Here is a 16,584-nt window from a genome sequence, read left to right as displayed (position 1 = left end):
CCTTTATAATTAAATTCTCAGGCTTAACACTTGGTTTTGTTTGCTAAGATCCAAATGAGGTCTTCTAGTATATACGCTGTTCTGTCACATGCCTTCTTTACCTATGGAGAACTCGCGAGTTTGTACCCCGGCATGGAAGGCCCGTGTAGAGATGTGGGGTGCTCATTCATCCCACACGGTTTCCCAAGTGCTTGTTCCGCCTTTGGCTCCATGCCTGGCATTTTGAAGAAGGCGTGGGATTTGTTGGTCTTAGGATAGTTTCAGCAGGGCTTCTGAGCTGAGCCGCTGGAAACCCGTGACGCTCACGAGAGGAATGATCTCGTCCTCCCTGGTAAGGGGGTCCAGGACATGAAGGTGCTTGAGCCATGGAGTAAAAAGTCCCTGTTAGCATTTCACTTAGCATTTGATGCAGATTATGGGCTTAATTGCTTTGTTCTTAACCCTCGAGTGGTAGGAGCTACATATGTCATATTTGGGGCACGTTGAAACCAAAAGTCGTGTTAGCAAGTTTGGTCTTCTGTCCAAGAGTTTGGACTTGGCTCTGTCTTTGGGGCTTGGGATTCAAGATGTTATTGCTTTGTTTTCTTCGATTGTATTCTCCTCCTCTTTCTCCAGTGAGTCCGAGGTAACCTAGGGTCGATGTGCAGGAGGCATCTTGAGTTTCTGGCCCTGTCTTTTCAGCCTTTGTCCCGTGCCCGCATTGCCCTGCATCCACGTGGAACTGTGCGTGGCCCCGGGAGCTTGCTTTTGCTTGCCTCCTGTGCCTTTGTGGAGTTGGGCCTTCGGCGTAGCCCTTCTTCACACTTTCTCTCCTGTGGCCAGCCTTCAGCTCAGGCTTGCATTCGGGGGCATCTTCGGCTTCAGGAACCCCTGACATCCTCGGTCTGCCCCTGTTGGGGTAGTTAACCTCTTGCACACTGTCCCTGTCCCATGAGCCTTGCCAGCAAAGGAGCTGTCATGCCCACTGCCTTTGTATAAAGAGCACTTAACATTTGTCAGATGAACGTAGAGGTCTAGCTCGTAATCATCCACTAAGACAAGAACAAGTATTTTGTCTTGAGTTAATGTGATAAGTTAGGAGATTTCTTTTTTTTTTTTCTTTAAAGATTTTGTTTACTTCTTTGACAGAGAGAGACAGCCAGTGAGAGAGGGAACACAAGCAGGGGGAGTGGGACAGGAAGGAGCAGGGTCCCAGCGGAGTAGGGAGCCCGATGTGGGGCTCAATCCCAGGACCCTGGGATCACGCCCTGGGCGGAAGGTAGACGCTTAATGACTGAGCCACCCAGGTGCCCCAAGTTAGGAGATTTCTGATCATTGTTACTCAGATGTATCGGACATGTAGTTTGAGATCATACTTGGGACTGGTGAGGTTGGTTTAGGAAACAGGAAAGGTGGCTAAAAGTAGAATATGGAAAGTGATTTTCCTTAACGGGCTGACAATAAAGCAAATAAGTTAAATTCTCTTTTCCTGAGCATACTCCCGAAGGGTGCTGTGACTTTTTCTTGGATAATTGGACACACCCCCAGCTCCATCCTAACTAGACACTCTAGCAGCCTGACCACAGGTGGTACTTTCAGTCTGCTTTCTTTGCCTTGGCCGCAGGCGTTGTTGCGAGCCCTGGTGGACTACACCAGCGACGGGCCAGAGAAGCGAAGGCTGCAGGAGCTGTGCAGCCGGCAGGGCGCCGCCGATTACAACCGCTTCGTGCGCGATGAGCGCGCCAGCCTGTTAGACCTCCTCCTCGCTTTCCCGTCCTGCCAGCCACCGCTCCATCTCCTGCTCGGTGAGTGGCCGCTCTCCCAGCCCCTATGCCCAGTGGGCCTTTTTGTACAGAGCCCTCTGCTTGTGGGCCACCCTCTGGAGTCTGTCACGTGGGAACACGTCTCCATGAGGAAACATTGGGGTGTGTTCAGGGCCTCTTGAAAGTCAGAAAGAATCCCTGTGCCAAGATTGTCTATCTCCTATTTCTTGCTTCTGTTGTTGTCACTGGCCTTTGCTGTCATTACAGCCAGTCTTAATTCTCTTTCTTTGGGTCCGCATTCAACATCTTTTCTATTCATTTAGCTAGTTTTCAGAAAGTTTCGTTTTGTTTTTTTAGTCCAATGTTACCTAAAAATGAATTACCCAAGGAAAAAATTTTTTCTGTTGCAAAGCTGATGAACAGTAGATTTAATTGACAGAATGCAGTGTGTGGTCTGTGCGGAAGACAGGAATGCTGTTGTCTGGCCAAGTCCAGCTCAGGGTTCTCCAAGGGCAATGGGGACCCCTCCTGCTGTAGCTGTGCAAGTGGCCTTGCTCAGGGTCGCTCCAGGCTTGAAGCTTGGGCGAGACCTGTCACTGAATAGTCAAATGTAAGGTGATTCTGTTTTTTGTCCTCATTGTCTCCTGGGGTCTTCATGCCCACAGAAGACAGAAGATCCTCCCTGAGGAACTGGTGTCAGGGGAGGGGCTTTCGGTGGCAACCTCACTAGGGATTGGAGACATTTTGAGGGGCAGCAACTATGAGAATTGGACAGGATTGTTAAACCTTGAGTACTTTCCTGTGCTGGTAATTTTCTCCTCTCTCTCTTTTCCTGTAGTGATAAGTAATAAAATCTTTCAAGTTTGCATTTATCTTTGGTGATAGGAAAATGTGAATTGTGCTTTTTACTTTTAGGCCCCAGAGTCCCCTGATGTCCAGTACAGTTCGGGGTGTTCTCCTTTATTAAGTCAGATCCTGCTTTCTCTCCCTTTTATTATTCCTTTTCCTTCTCAAAACGGTGAAGTTACTAAACCAGGTGGCTCCCTGTATTCAAAGACACACTCCTCCCCTTCTCAGTTTAAAACGAACACAGGGGTTGGGAAAACAATCAGAACATATGTAGGGAAGTTGTAAGAACTCCTGTAAAGCTGTCCGGCATTTGAGGATGTTTCAGTTCTTTTCGTAGATTTGCTGGGGTTTTTTAAACTTTTATATAGCATTTATTATGTAGTTCTGTAAAAAACTAATGAAGGCATTGAGACTTAACAGAATTCAAATTATTTTCCACTTCTTTAAGTTATCTTAATGTATCTAAAGCTGTATTATGTTGAGCCCTCTATTAAGCATTATTCTGTTATTTATTAAATTTTAGAAGGGTCTTTCCAAGTTTTTGCCGGATAACTATTAAAAATATAACCTTGAACAGAAAAAAAAATTTAGAGTTTGTTGGTGGGCAGTTAGGTATTCAGACTTTGACCTGCTTTTAAAAGAGCTCCAGTGTATCTAGAAATCACTGGGTTCTGAATAACTTAAAGGTTTTACCACTACACTCTCATTTTAGTGTTACAGAAATATAAGAAAGAAAAGTATTTCCTTTTTTTTTTTTTTTTATTAAGGAGGAAAGATATTTCAAGCCTAGGTGTTTCCCATAATCCTTAAAATAGTGATCTTTAATCTTTTGGGGCCATGATCTTATTTCAAGTATGAAAACTCTGAACACTTCTGCAGAAAACTGTGTACACACAGAAAATTAATGGGTTTCTTGATTCTGAAACCCATTCATGGATGCTTTTATTATCCTTCGGTTTAAGAAACCAGCCTTTAAAAAGACACTGATTTCAGGTAAAGAAATGCAATATGTCTGATTTTTAACGTGAAGAATTGGAAAAAAAATATTCAGTAGAGACTTAGTCACAGTGAATTTACACTTGCTCTAAACTATGATTTAAATTAAAATGTTATTTTGGGTGTTCTAAATAAGAAAAAGAAATCCACTGAGGCTTAAATTTTTATAAAACCTTACATATAATTTTCAGTAGCAGTGAATTAATTGCTTTTTTTTCCCCCCTAGAACATCTTCCTAAGCTCCAGCCCAGACCATATTCATGTGCGAGGTACTGATGTTTATTAACATATAGTATCTTTCTCCCAAAATGTTGTGAATCTCTGGCTTCCAAATCCTTATTACTTCCGAATTCACCCAATGAAAACTTACCAGATTTGTGGATGACAGTAGCAGGCACGGTAAGGACTGAAGGAGACTGGTGCTGGGACTCCTGTCCTGCAGGTGTTCAGAGAGTGTAGGCTGTCCAGTGCACCCTTGGTCCGCAGCCACGTTTCCCCACGTCGGGCTGCGAGTGCCCTGGTCCTCCACCTGCTGCCTTTACGGCTGTGCCAGGCTACCTCCACTGGGCAGCAGAGGTGCGTAGTGGAGACATGACAGGTTGTATAAATCTTACGGAGTCTTAAAGCAAACAGGTAACTGGAAACTTTTCTGAATATCACAAAACAGGGGGCAGGAGAAGAGGAGCTTTTAAGTAGCAATAGAGCTCTTTTCCCTGAAGAGTTAGAAGGTAGATGAGAGCCCACAGGAAATATCCTTCAGTTAAGTAAAAAAGGCCGCATCTGGCCTGTATGCAGGAGTCCTGATACAGAGTTTAAAACTGACCTGTGTGTCTCTGCAGCTCAAACCTGTCTCACCCAGGGAAGCTTCATTTCATTTTTAACATTGTGGAGTTTTTGTCTACCACCACAATGGAGGTTCTGCGGAAGGGCGTGTGCACAGGCTGGCTGGCTGCGGTGGTTGCGGCAATTCTTCGTCCAGACACTCGAGTGTCCCGTGCGGAAGGTGGGACAGCCCCAGCGCCGCAGGTACTGGGAGTGTGCAGTTTGGGCGTTATTAGAATTGTGCTCTTTGCCTGGTTAGGAAAAACAGTGTGGTCTCCCCTGCATTGTCCATTACCATCAGGTTTATTCACAGGAAAATGTTTGCCATACTTGAATTTTAAAATCTCTATTGGAAAGTCAGGAAAACATTACTTTTTTCATTTACTATTAGTTAATCCGTGTATTTCTCAAATATGTAAAGTGTGAATTTTGTACAACACAGCCTTTTCTCCTTCTTCTTCATATTCCTAGAAAAGAAGGTCTTTTTGGCTAATAGTCTTGGAAGATTGGGCACAGGAAAAGAGCCAAGTAAATACTGAAGGCTGGTGTTGAGAGACAGCCTCACCTTATGTACAGACCATATCCTGTGTCCCAGATAAATCCTCACTTGGCGATCAGTTGACAACCAAAGATTAATTTTATGTCCTTCGGTTTGGGGTAGTAGGATTTTTGCCCTGTTTCTTCCCCTTTTGTCTTAGATGTGGTGTAGAATCCAAATTAGTGCTGTTAGTGTGAAGGCATAATGAGGGGGAAGCACTTTTAAAACACGTAGGAGAAACATGTTTCTTGATTTTTTTTGTGTGTGTGTGTGTGTGACCAAACTGTGGACACATTTACATCTGGACCTAGTGCCATCCTTCATGTTTTCGTACAGCAATCGGCGAATCTCACTCAAGACCACAGCATAAGGAACAATTTAAAGTCCCTCCTTGCCCATAAGAATGGTTGAAATTAAACAAAACATTTCGGGCTTTATCATGAAGTCGTCTTTCTCTGTGGTATTGAAGAAATGAACATGTCGTTTGTAGCATTATCTTAGGACTGGTTTGGTTGCTGTAAGTTATTGGAGTTGAAAAGTTCATGCCCTAAGGGGAAAGTAAGACTTCAGTATATACTTGAGAGGGCTCATGGGAAGCTGCAGCTTGAAATTGCCCTTTACCGTGGTATTTTCCCAGGCTACAGTCTGGGATGGAGGTGCCTGAGAGAGAGAAAGAGAGACCCCCCCCTCCCTTCTCCCACCCCCCCATACTTCTAGGTCACCATGCATCAAAGACATATTAAGAACCTGAGACACTGTTCCTTTTTTGAAATATATTATGGTACGGACATAAAAGTATTATGTCATTTTATGATCCTATAAAAATGGATGGTCTCCAGAAAGTTAAATATATATATCTATAACCTCTCACAAACACCCAGCATGAGTGCCATTCACACATTCTTTTCTCCTTTCTGGCTTTTTCTTTCTCCTTTCTCCATCTTAACAGATCTTTATTATAGACTCCCTAGTATTCAGGCATTGGAGGTACGGGAATGATGATACAGTTTAAATTGTGCGGTGCTTATTGCCATACATACTTTATTAGGAAGTGTAGAGAATGTTAACATTCACGTGACCCACCCACACCTTCCTCCAAATGGTAGATGGGACGGCTGTTGACAGATAACCCCTGTCCTTAGGAGGCGTAGACTGCCCTGCCCATTGATGTGTAGTCTGGCTGCGTGACCGCATTCCGCCAGTGAGATGCGAGCAGACAGGATCTATGCCCCCTCTAAGCAGGAGCACTGAATCCCCCGCTGGTGTGGCTTGCCTCTCTCTCTCTGGTGGAAGGATGGGATGGTGCAGGTCAGAGATGCTACTTGGGATGCAAATGGAGAGGATCTAGGCTGTAGAGCTGTAGTCCACCTGTGGCCTTTAAGGAGAGCCAGGCAGAAGTGCTTGCTGTTGTAAACCATTTGGGATTTACTACAGTGAGAGTGAACTAATCCTGGTCTCCTTGCAATCCCTAGAATGCGGGCCACGTGCTCTCACTAGCGCACCGCTATCCGACCTAGTGTATCCTGCTTTGGTTGGTTCATGGGTCTCACGGGTCTTATCATTACCACTCATTTTACAGATAAATGTTTGATTATTGTCTCTTCCTTCCACTAGAATGTAAGTCCGTGAGGACAGGGATTCTGTTCATTTCTCTATCTGTAGTGCTTGTCATATTGAGTACCATCAGTGAGACTGGTGCGTGGGTCAAGTGAGACTAGTGTGAGATGAATTACAGTCTCATTCCAGAACGCCGACACGCATCTCCCATCTTTGCCAGTTCTTCCTTTACAAAGTATGGTGTTTGTCCTGTCGATGAACTTCAAAAGGTTTTCCTTACATTAAAGGTTAAAATGTATACAACTTCACTTAGAACAGATTCCTGTCACTCAGTATAACTCACGCCTATGGCGAAGTGACACTGGGACTGAAATATACTTAGAAATGGACTCCTTGTACGTATTCCTGGCACATGATTTAGAAGAAAAATCTTTTGAGATTTTAGCAAAAAGATTGTCTTTATCTGTGTATGCTGCTTATTCTTCTAGTTTTGCACAAACGCATAACATTGAACTCAGATTAACACAGCACAGTTCTTCAGCATCTTTGGAGCGACCCCTCATTTTTGCTTCAGGTGCTAATTTGCCCTCAAAGCTCTCACTCCATCTTGATGCCGATCTTCATTGCCCATGTATGTGCAAACACAGAATCCTAGCTTCAGCTCGTCGTGCATTTCTCCATCGTACAGATGATGGGTTGCCTACCAGGAAGCAGATCTTACCCATGGGCCTAGGAAAAGAATTTGATTGTATCTATTCAGTGTTCTACCTTAGAAATATGCCTGTCATTTTTAAAGCACCTTTGATTTCGACGGAAAAGACAAATTTGCAAGACAGACTTGTTTTGTTTCCTCTGTAATGACAAATGTGTTCATGGTTTCAGTAAGATTTAATGCTGCTATTTAATTTCTGTGGCAAAGATCATCTTGGTTATATGCCTTTGTCTAGGTTTTCATTCAGACTTACGAGCATTGGTTTAATATTCCAGATATCCATCTCTCCTCGAACAACCAATTTTTTCCACTTACCGAGTGACCCCTCAGCCCCCATCATAATGGTGGGTCCAGGAACTGGCATAGCGCCCTTCATTGGTTTCCTGCAACACAGGTGTGTGCTCTCTTTGACTACTGAGAAAATGTATCCCTTGTGATCCTGGGTGGAAGTAAAATAGAGAGGCTTTTTGTTTCTTCAGTGATTTTTTGGTTATTGGACTTCGGTTGTAAAATTTTTATTTTAGAAAATTATCAAATGTGTGATAGCATAGCATAATTTGTCAGCATGGGAAAAGTAAACATGATGTCTTCCATAGGTTTTGTTTTGTATGAGAACTTCCCTTTTTACTGTAGCACTTTCTTTTTCTTTTTTTCCCCCCAGCTGCACTATAGTTTATAACGTATGTAGTTGGGGACAAATTTCAGGCACACCTTTATGCTGGGCTGATGTGCAGGCTGTTCCATCTATTCCTTAACTAGATAAAATTGCTACTAACGGAGATCCAATTATACCAAAAGTTTCAAAGTTAAACCCAAATACCAGTAATTTTCAGCAGATTGGTACTAGTAGATGTGTCTTTGTATCAGTATAGAACTACTTGATATAAAATAAATTGTGCTTCTCTCCCTGTTTTTGAAATAATGAACAATCCTTTATGTGCTGGTCCCCAGATAGTGGTGTAATATCCTTTGGGCAAAGTCTTTTTGTTGTTTTTTAGTTTTTTTCGTTAAGGAAGCAAAGAGTAACGGCAGATAAACACAGCGTGTCTCCTTGCTGTGTCATTTCTGAAACCCTTCACAGCAGATCGTTCTACCATTTAAAGCCCTGGGCTACTTTTCCATTACGTTAATTGAGAGTTAATTTTATTCACAAAGTTGCTATCAATATTTAATGTAGAAATTAGTGTATTTTTCACAGTGGGATATTTTGAATTATCCTCATAGATGCCGTACGGAGCTTGTCGGTGTCTGCAGCCCACAGATGCACGTGCTTGTCGGGGTGTCTGCTGGGGGGCTTGGGAGCCCCGTGGGCAGGATGGTATTAACTCAGTGGCTAAACTCGCAGTGACGGTGAATCCTGTCGATTGGTTGGTGGTATTTCTGACCAAATAGATTGGTTTTACATATTCTTTATATCCAACATCTCAACTTTCTTTTCTACCTAGAGAGAAACTCCAAGAACAACATCCAGATGGACACTTCGGAGCAATGTGGTTGTTTTTTGGCTGCCGACATAAAGATAGGGATTATCTATTCAGGTACTATACAGTTCTAGTAATGGCAGACTCAACAATGGGTGTACAGTTCTCATTTCAGGCCTCTTAACTTTAAATGACAAACCTTTCAGTAACCCATTATATATTGTGTTTCAGAGAGGAGCTCAGACATTTCCACAAGCGTGGAATCCTAACTCACTTGAAGGTTTGCTTCTCAAGAGATGCTCCCGTTGGGGAGGAAGCCCCAGTGAGGTACGTGCAAGACAACATCCGGCTTCACAGCAAGCAGGTGGCAAGGCTCCTTCTCCATGAGCGCGGCTGTATTTATGTATGTGGGTAAGTGGCCATCACGCAAATGCCAGGTAGGCAAAGGCAGCTGATAATATTTATTAAATGAACAAGGGACCATTAATAATCCAGACAGGTAGGGATGAGAGATTTGATTCTTAAGTACAGGAATAGAAATACAAGTTCTAAAATGATTTTTAACATACATTTAATAGTCAAGAAGTTGTCATCATCAGGGAAATAGAAGTGAAATCAATTCTTAGATTTCTGAATGCCTTGTGCCATATCGAATACATGTTTTAGCCTCTGAAAGTTACATTTGGTGTTAAGATGCTGATCATTTAACTTGAAGTCTCAGGATCGATTTTGTTGTATCCAAGAATATGATTTGTGCATTTGACCTGGTTTTGACTCTGAGAATGTGGATCTAAAGATGTGTTTTTTGGTTTTTTTTTGGCATAAGGGCATAATTTGTAATGTCAAAGTTGACAGTAAGTCAGGAATCACTTTTGTCTTTTTATATGCTTTCTGAGGCAAGATCTGTTACAGAAACCCAAAATTGCCATAAAAAATAAAAATTTAAAAAACTTACCAACTTGTTTTAATGGAGTACAAAAAAACTTCTGATTAAAAAGGACTTTTGAGTAAGAAATAGCTCTTTTTAATTCTGAGACATCCCGGGCATTTAAAACTTCTATATATCACCAAGTCAAGTGTGGTTTTTTGTTTTGTTTGGTTTGGTTTGGTTTTTGTTTTTCTTTTAAACCGTGATAGTAAAGAAGAAATACTGGTACAGTGACCTAGAATAGTTATAATAGAAACAAGTTTTATAAAACAGAACTTTTTCTATTTACTTTTCATGACATGTTGTGATAACTTCTGCTTTATCGTTTTTTTAAAAATTGATTTTGCCTCCGAAGTTGATTTTATGACCTGTTTATGGATTTTTGACTCTCAGTTGAGAAACCCGGCTTTAGGTTGATAAAGGGCATAGATTCTGGACATTGTGCTGGTTTCCATTTTCATTTAGCTTTTAAAGAAGCGTTTGCCTGTCACTTTGTAGAGGATAGGGCAGTCAGTGTTCTTCAGAACAGGCTGGCGTTTTAAAGATTTTATTTATTTATTTGAGAGCATGAGCACAAGCAAGGGGAGGGGCGGAGGAAGAGGGAGAAGCAGACTCTCCGCTGAGCAGGGAGCCAGACGCTGGACTCGATCCCAGGCCCCTGGGATCATGACCTGAGCCAAAGGCAGATGCCTCCCTGACTGAGCCATCCAGGCGCCCCCAGGCTTAAGTTTTAGATGTACCTCTAATAGAGGCAAAGTCAGTTGTACAAATACGTGAATAACTGGTAAGTGAGCGCTTGGAGAATATCTTAAATGTTCAAACACATTAACCCAGAAATCGCTCTTTACAATCACTAGTGCTTCACTTTTCCCGTCTGCACAGTGGAATTGATAGTGTTCATGATACTGGTCGGTGGTAGGGGCTCAGAACGAGACCCCGTGGCGCCCTAATGTGGACCAGCCCCTCGGCAGAAGTGAACTTGTTCCTAATTTAGGTCCAGGGGACACTGTCCCAAGCGGGAGAGCCTTACGCTGCTGATAGTCAAGTAAGAAGACAGAGGGTACCAGTAGGTTTGGCAGCTGGTAGCCACTGGTGCTGTGGGGATGGAAGGTCCATTGCAGTGGTTGAGGGGAAAGTGTGAGGAGGAAGTCGAGGCGGCCACTGGAGACACCTTTTTCAAGAACTGTTGCTGTAAAGGGGCAGGCCAAGTTCCGTCGCTGACATATTAGTGTCCCGTCCCGCTTTTGCTCACTCAGCAACACTGGGCGCCTCCCGAGTGCTTTCACACAGTCCGGTGCTGAGAGATGGAAGGCTGAGTGAGACACTGCCTGCAGCCCGCTCACTTCCTGGTGGGAAACCACAGCAGCAGGGGCTCGCAGTACAGCAGGTGCCACGTGGGGGCCACGGGGGCGCACAGGAGGGCCCCTCCCCCATCCTGTATGTGAGTGAGTTAAAACGTGTCAAAGCACTTAGAGCCAGGCCCATAGTTGAGCTCTCAGTAAGTGTGTCTGTTAATAGTTGTGTGCACGCACGTGTGTGTGTGTGTGTGTGTGTGTGTAGGCTTGTAGGTGTAAAACCTTTTTGCCCTTAGGAATGCGAGTTCCGCTGTGTGCCTGGAGCCCGAAGGGAGGTGATGAGGGAGACGAGCAGGAGCCAGGTTTATGAGGTCTTAGACACTTACTGAAGACTCAGCTGCTCCTGGAACATGGATGCCTTTGAGGGATTTTCAGCTGTGAATGATGTGGTCAGCTTTGCAAATTGGATTGGTCACTGGGTAGAGGCCTGACGGGTGACAGGCTGGGACACTTGTTGGGATGCTTCCCAGAGAAGTAGAGGGAGGGCCAGGATGGGTGATGATGAAGTCAGTGGCAGTTAGATTTGTGAATTACGGAGGCTTTGGTAAAAAATTCTTCTTTTCTAAACATTGATGCTAATGGGGCACCTGGGTGGTTCAGTCGTTAAGCATCTGCCTTCAGCTCAGGGCGTGATCCCAGCGTTGTGGCATCGAGCCCCGCGTCAGGCTCCCTGCTCTGCTGGGGCCTCCTTCTTCCTCTCCCACTCCCCCTGCTTGTGTTCCCTCTCTCGCTGTCTGTCTGTCTCTCTGTCAAATAAATAAATAAAATCTTTAAAACAAAAACAAAAAAACCCCACCAAAAAACGTCGATGCTGTTCTTTTTTCCAGAGATGCTAAGAATATGGCCAAAGATGTCAATGATACCCTTGTGGAAATAATCAGCAAACAGGCTGGAGTTGAAAAATTAGAAGCAATGAAAACATTGGCTACTTTGAAAGAAGAAAAACGGTATCTTCAGGATATTTGGTCATAAAATCAGAAATAAAGGAAGAGTGATGCTTTTTTTGGCTAAAAATAGTAAAAGACTGGCGGAAACGGAGACTTTCCATTTTTAAAACTAAAAGAAAATCTTTTTGGAGGACGTAGAGTGGGAGTGGATCACCTTACCGTGACAGTGCCTTCCCATTGGGTTTTCCACCAGTGCCTCTGCGCTCCCCGCACCGGGCTTCAGCTTGGAGGCTTCCTGAGCTGAGGGGCGGCCCTCCTGCACCAGCACCTCCCCGGGCAGCCACCGCATCCTGGAGAACGTCACAGGGAAAACGTCTTGTCTGTGTGATGAGGCTTCCAGCGCGGACGTGGGCACATAGGCCGACCACGTAGATGGTTAAAGTCTGTGAACTTACGTTGCCAGTTTTTTAAATAAGGAAAAAATAATTTATTTTTATATGAACTGTACCGTAAAGATTACTCCTATTGTGTTAAAATTAACTGTGTATAGTATGTCTGATTACTTGTTTATCCGGACAGTCCCGGGCTTAGGGTTGACAACAGTGTGAAAGCCGTACACGTTCAGTAGAAACTGTGCTTCCGGTTTTGAGCATCGATCTTTTCCTGGGCTGGTGGTGTGTGATCCATCCTCTCTGCTGATGCTGGGCAGTGACAGCAGTCTTCAGGGCCACCAGCCGTCTGTCCCCACACAGGCATTTCGTCACTTTTAGTGTGGTACTCAATTACATGAGATGTTCCCTAATATGTGACTGTAGGGTCGTGTAAGTGCCCTGAGCACGTGTGAGGTAAGATGGGCCAGGCTGTGATGTTCAGTGTTTCAAGTGCTGCTTTTTGGCCTAACAGTATTTTCAACTTCTAATGGATTTATTGGGATATAACTTCACTATAAGTTAAGGAAGATCTGTATAACTTTATCAAATGGTTATTTATTACCTAAACTATATTTCTGATAATATTAAGGTAATGCTTAGAGATTTTTTAAAATGATTTTAGAAATGCGAAATATATTTTAAAATTCTGTTATATGATGTATTTATCCCAATTACTTGATAATATCACAGTTCTAGAAATTTAGGGAAATTTGTATTCTGTGTACAGATGCGAGCAAGTACGTATTTTAGTAAAACTACAACCCCCCACTCTTCCTCTGTGTTCTTATTGGCTTATTTTTTAGTTTTTCTGCATTATCTCAACCCCATGATATCAATCAAATTGTATCCTAGGCTTAAAATGCCTTCTTAAATTAGTATCCTTGTATTTTAGAAAATTCCTACCATTCTGAATATTTGTCCCTCTAAATTCCTGTGTTCCAGTGCTAACCTCCATTACAATGACAGCAAGAGGTGGGACCTCTAGGAGGTGCTTAGGTCACGAGGGTGGAGCCCTCAAGGTGGGATCAGTGCCCTGTTGAGAGACCCCACAGAGCTTGTGGCTCCTTCTACCCGGTGAGGACACAGCAGTCGGCAGTCTGCAGCCAGAAGAGTGCTCTCACCAGGACCTGACCCCACCCAACTCTTGGACTTGCAGCCTCCAGAACAGAGGGAAATAAATCCTTGTTTATAAGCCACCCTCTCTCTGGTATTTAGTTACAGCCGCCCAAATGGACTATGACAATTCCCAGTGACAAACTGTTAAAATTTGTCAGAACAGAAAACAGTATAAAGGGTATGATTAATTTTTCTAGGCTCTGGTGTATATTGGTTTTTTTATTCAAGAGATTGGCATTTGAAAAACATCTACCTGTCAAAGGTTTCTGGTCATTTTGAAAAATGTTAAGATTTGATAACGCTTTATGGGTGTTTGATCTTTAGTCTTATTTCATGTATTTTATAATGGAAACAAATCTAAAAAGCAGAACATCTCAAGCAAATCTGGTTACGGACCTAATTATATGGATATGGTGTATATATCAGCCAAAACAGACAAGATGAGAACATTAAAAAGGACAAAGAACAATGTTCTTTACTGATAGATACAATAAGGTGGAACAAGAACTTGCATTCACTTATCACTGTCGTCTATGAACGTGACCCCAAAGCTGACCCGGAAAGAGAAACACAAATACGCCTTCCCAGTGGGCGCTGGCACCTGCCCTTAGCCATCTCGTCTACCTCCAGCATCCACAGTTCTTCTGTTAGGCAGTGTTAGATGTCAAGTGCTAGGGCCGGTTCGTCGGCTCGCTCACAGCCCCACCAGAGGATGATAGTGAAAACAGCAGAAGAAACAGCTCCTACAGCCTGTTAGGTAAGCTTAGTGGAGTTCCGCGTCTCTAGATGGTCCGTGACCTATCAAAAGAAAAGTTTCAAGGTGGTTTTGACGTTTCAGGGGCAGGATTTTGTCCATCTAACCACCGTGGGCTGCCCCCTAGCCCAGGGGCTGGACACAGCACTACTGTGGGGCTAAGCCTCATGCACTACCTGAGGGCCTCACCAGGTAATCTGACCCTGGTATGTATGGGTGGGGAGCACCCCTGAATATCCAAACTCCATCAGATCTTGAACACTAATCTTACCAACCAGAGACCCTTTCTAACTCATTCTAACAAGCTGCTGTCGGACCCATCATTTTCAGTACCAATGCTGATCAGTGATGAAAGTCACCAAACAGCTGGGGCGGCTAGCTGTCTGCAGTGTGGATTTTTTCACTAGAATGCTAACTGCGCCCAGAGGGTTCTTTACTCTGTGTAACACACATATATCTGTGTCAAAGTATTCCACACTGAATCAGATAAAATAGAATTTGACAATAAGAAAACTAGATGCGTATGCCCAACAAGCTAGGCACCTCATTGCTTCCTAATATATTTGATTGGAAATTGATTATGAACTAGGCCATAGAGAAAACAATTGCATAAAATAAGGCATTGTTCTCTGACCCTAATGGATTTAAGAATGAACTATACAAAGCAACCCACAAAGCGCGTAATAACACGAAATGATCCATGGCATAGGAGGAAATAAAAATGGAATACAGGGTATTTGGGACTGATTTCTTTTAGACACTAGATGTACATGTGGGGTACAGCCAAAACCATACCCAGAGGGGGATTCCCCCATTTCACAGGTAATGAAGAGCCTGCTTTGTAGGCACTGCTCAGTGCTGTGTGTACAGTGGTGAACAAAATATGAGACCCGTCTGTTCCCAGAAAGCTTCCATTCGTATGTTGAGAAGAGACATCAGTGAATAAGTTGATGTACCAGTTACATGGTGTCTGGGAAGGTGGTACAGGCTGTGGTCTGAAGGAGGTCTGGTCTCCAGTGTTCCAGGGGCAAGGCAACCTCGTGGTAGTCAGGGACAGTCTCATCGGGAAAGGGAAAAACGAAAGAGAGAAGAGAGCTGATGGAAACAAAGACAAAAGAAAAATTTTCTTTTTTTTTTTTTTTTTAAGATTTTATTTATTTATTTGACAGAGATAGAGACAGCCAGTGAGAGAGGGAACACAAGCAGGGGGAGTGGGAGAGGAAGAAGCAGGCTCAAAGCGGAGGAGCCTGATGTGGGGCTCGATCCCATAACGCCGGGATCACGCCCTGAGCCGAAGGCAGACGCTTAACCGCTGTGCCACCCAGGCGCCCCTAAAAGAAAAATTTTCTTACTACTTACAGCCCATCGACAGGTCCTTGAAACAGGCAGAGCGATGTTCCTCTAGGAACTCAGCTGCCTCGATGTTAATACTTCGCTAAGGGTGAAAGGCAATCCTAGCCCAACCCCCCAGGACCCTATGAGTCTACTTTAATATATAAAAATTCCTTTGGAAACTTCCTTAATCTCTACGCCCCCAAGATACCTGTTGGCAAATATCCTCCAAACATGTGACCCACTGATACATGTCTGAAGGGTCTCTATGATGTGGGAAACAAAGGCAGAAGAAAAATTATTAAATTTCCTTACTATCTACAGCCCATTGACAAGTCCTTGAAACAGGCAGAGTGACTTTCCTCTAGGGACTCAACTATCTCGATGTTGACACTTTGCTAAAGGGTAACAGGCAATCCTAGCCCACCCCCCCCACCCCCCCCACCCCAAGATGGTGTTGGCAATCATCCCCCAAGCCTATGACCCAGCAATATACATCTGAAGGGTCTCATGACTAAGGTTTCATTAGATGGTAATAAGTGATCTTTTCCCTACAACAGCTAGCCCCCTCAAGGTCCTGGAAACCTTGCTTCCAAAATTCCTTAAGAGACTTGCTGTCCCTAAGCCCCTCCCAAATTGAAAGTATATAATGGGTCACTCCTCATGAACCCAGTGCAGCTCTTTCTGCCCACGGGTCCTGTCCCCGTGCTTTAATAAAACCACCTTTTGCACCAAAGATGTCTCAAGAATTCTTTCTTGGCCGTCAGCTTCCTAACGACTTTCCTACATCAAAGCCAGCCACTGTGGATTTCTTCAGGCTGAGGGGACAGGACAAAGGCCCTGAGATAGGACCGTTTGTGGTCAGTGGGAGGAACAGAGAAGGGGAGGTCTGATGGTGTTACCCTGAGTGCTGGTCCAGAGAGCCGCTTGATGGCAGGCGGAACACGATGCAGCTTCTGCCCCAGGGGCTTACTCTGGCTGTCGTGGGGAAGCCAGGGATCAGAGCAGCAAAGCCTCTTCGAGAGCCGACATGATACAAAGGGTCAGAGCATCAAATCAGGTTGACGAGAGTCAGACATCTTAACCAGTATCTACCTTTACTAACGTCAGGTATGCACAGGGGAAGCGCGGAGAAATCTAGGAC

At 44.0% G+C, this 16,584-nt stretch overlaps 1 protein-coding gene across 3 annotated transcripts in view; it reads left to right on the top strand.

The window, feature by feature from the left end:
- Positions 1-13,551, top strand: part of MTRR (5-methyltetrahydrofolate-homocysteine methyltransferase reductase) — a 32,077-nt gene extending 18,526 nt beyond the window's left edge. The window contains exons 9-15 of one of the 3 annotated variants that reach the window (XM_045795934.2): positions 1,604-1,784; positions 3,814-3,856; positions 4,427-4,613; positions 7,492-7,610; positions 8,662-8,754; positions 8,869-9,048; positions 11,748-13,551. In XM_045795934.2, the coding sequence (XP_045651890.2) occupies positions 1,604-1,784; positions 3,814-3,856; positions 4,427-4,613; positions 7,492-7,610; positions 8,662-8,754; positions 8,869-9,048; positions 11,748-11,892 (948 nt within the window). In that variant the 3' untranslated portion in view covers positions 11,893-13,551. The remainder of the gene's footprint in view (positions 1-1,603; positions 1,785-3,813; positions 3,857-4,426; positions 4,614-7,491; positions 7,611-8,661; positions 8,755-8,868; positions 9,049-11,747) is intronic. The other 2 variants (XM_045795935.2, XM_087867987.1) reach the window with 2 other exon arrangements.
- The last annotated feature ends 3,033 nt before the right edge of the window (positions 13,552-16,584 follow it).

Source organism: Ursus americanus, chromosome 15 (assembly GCF_024610735.1).
Source record: "Ursus americanus isolate L20-20 chromosome 15, mUrsAme1.1.p, whole genome shotgun sequence".
NCBI lineage: Eukaryota > Metazoa > Chordata > Mammalia > Carnivora > Ursidae > Ursus > Ursus americanus.
Note: the sequence above shows the minus strand (reverse complement) of the source record. Positions and strands in the feature narration are given on the sequence as shown.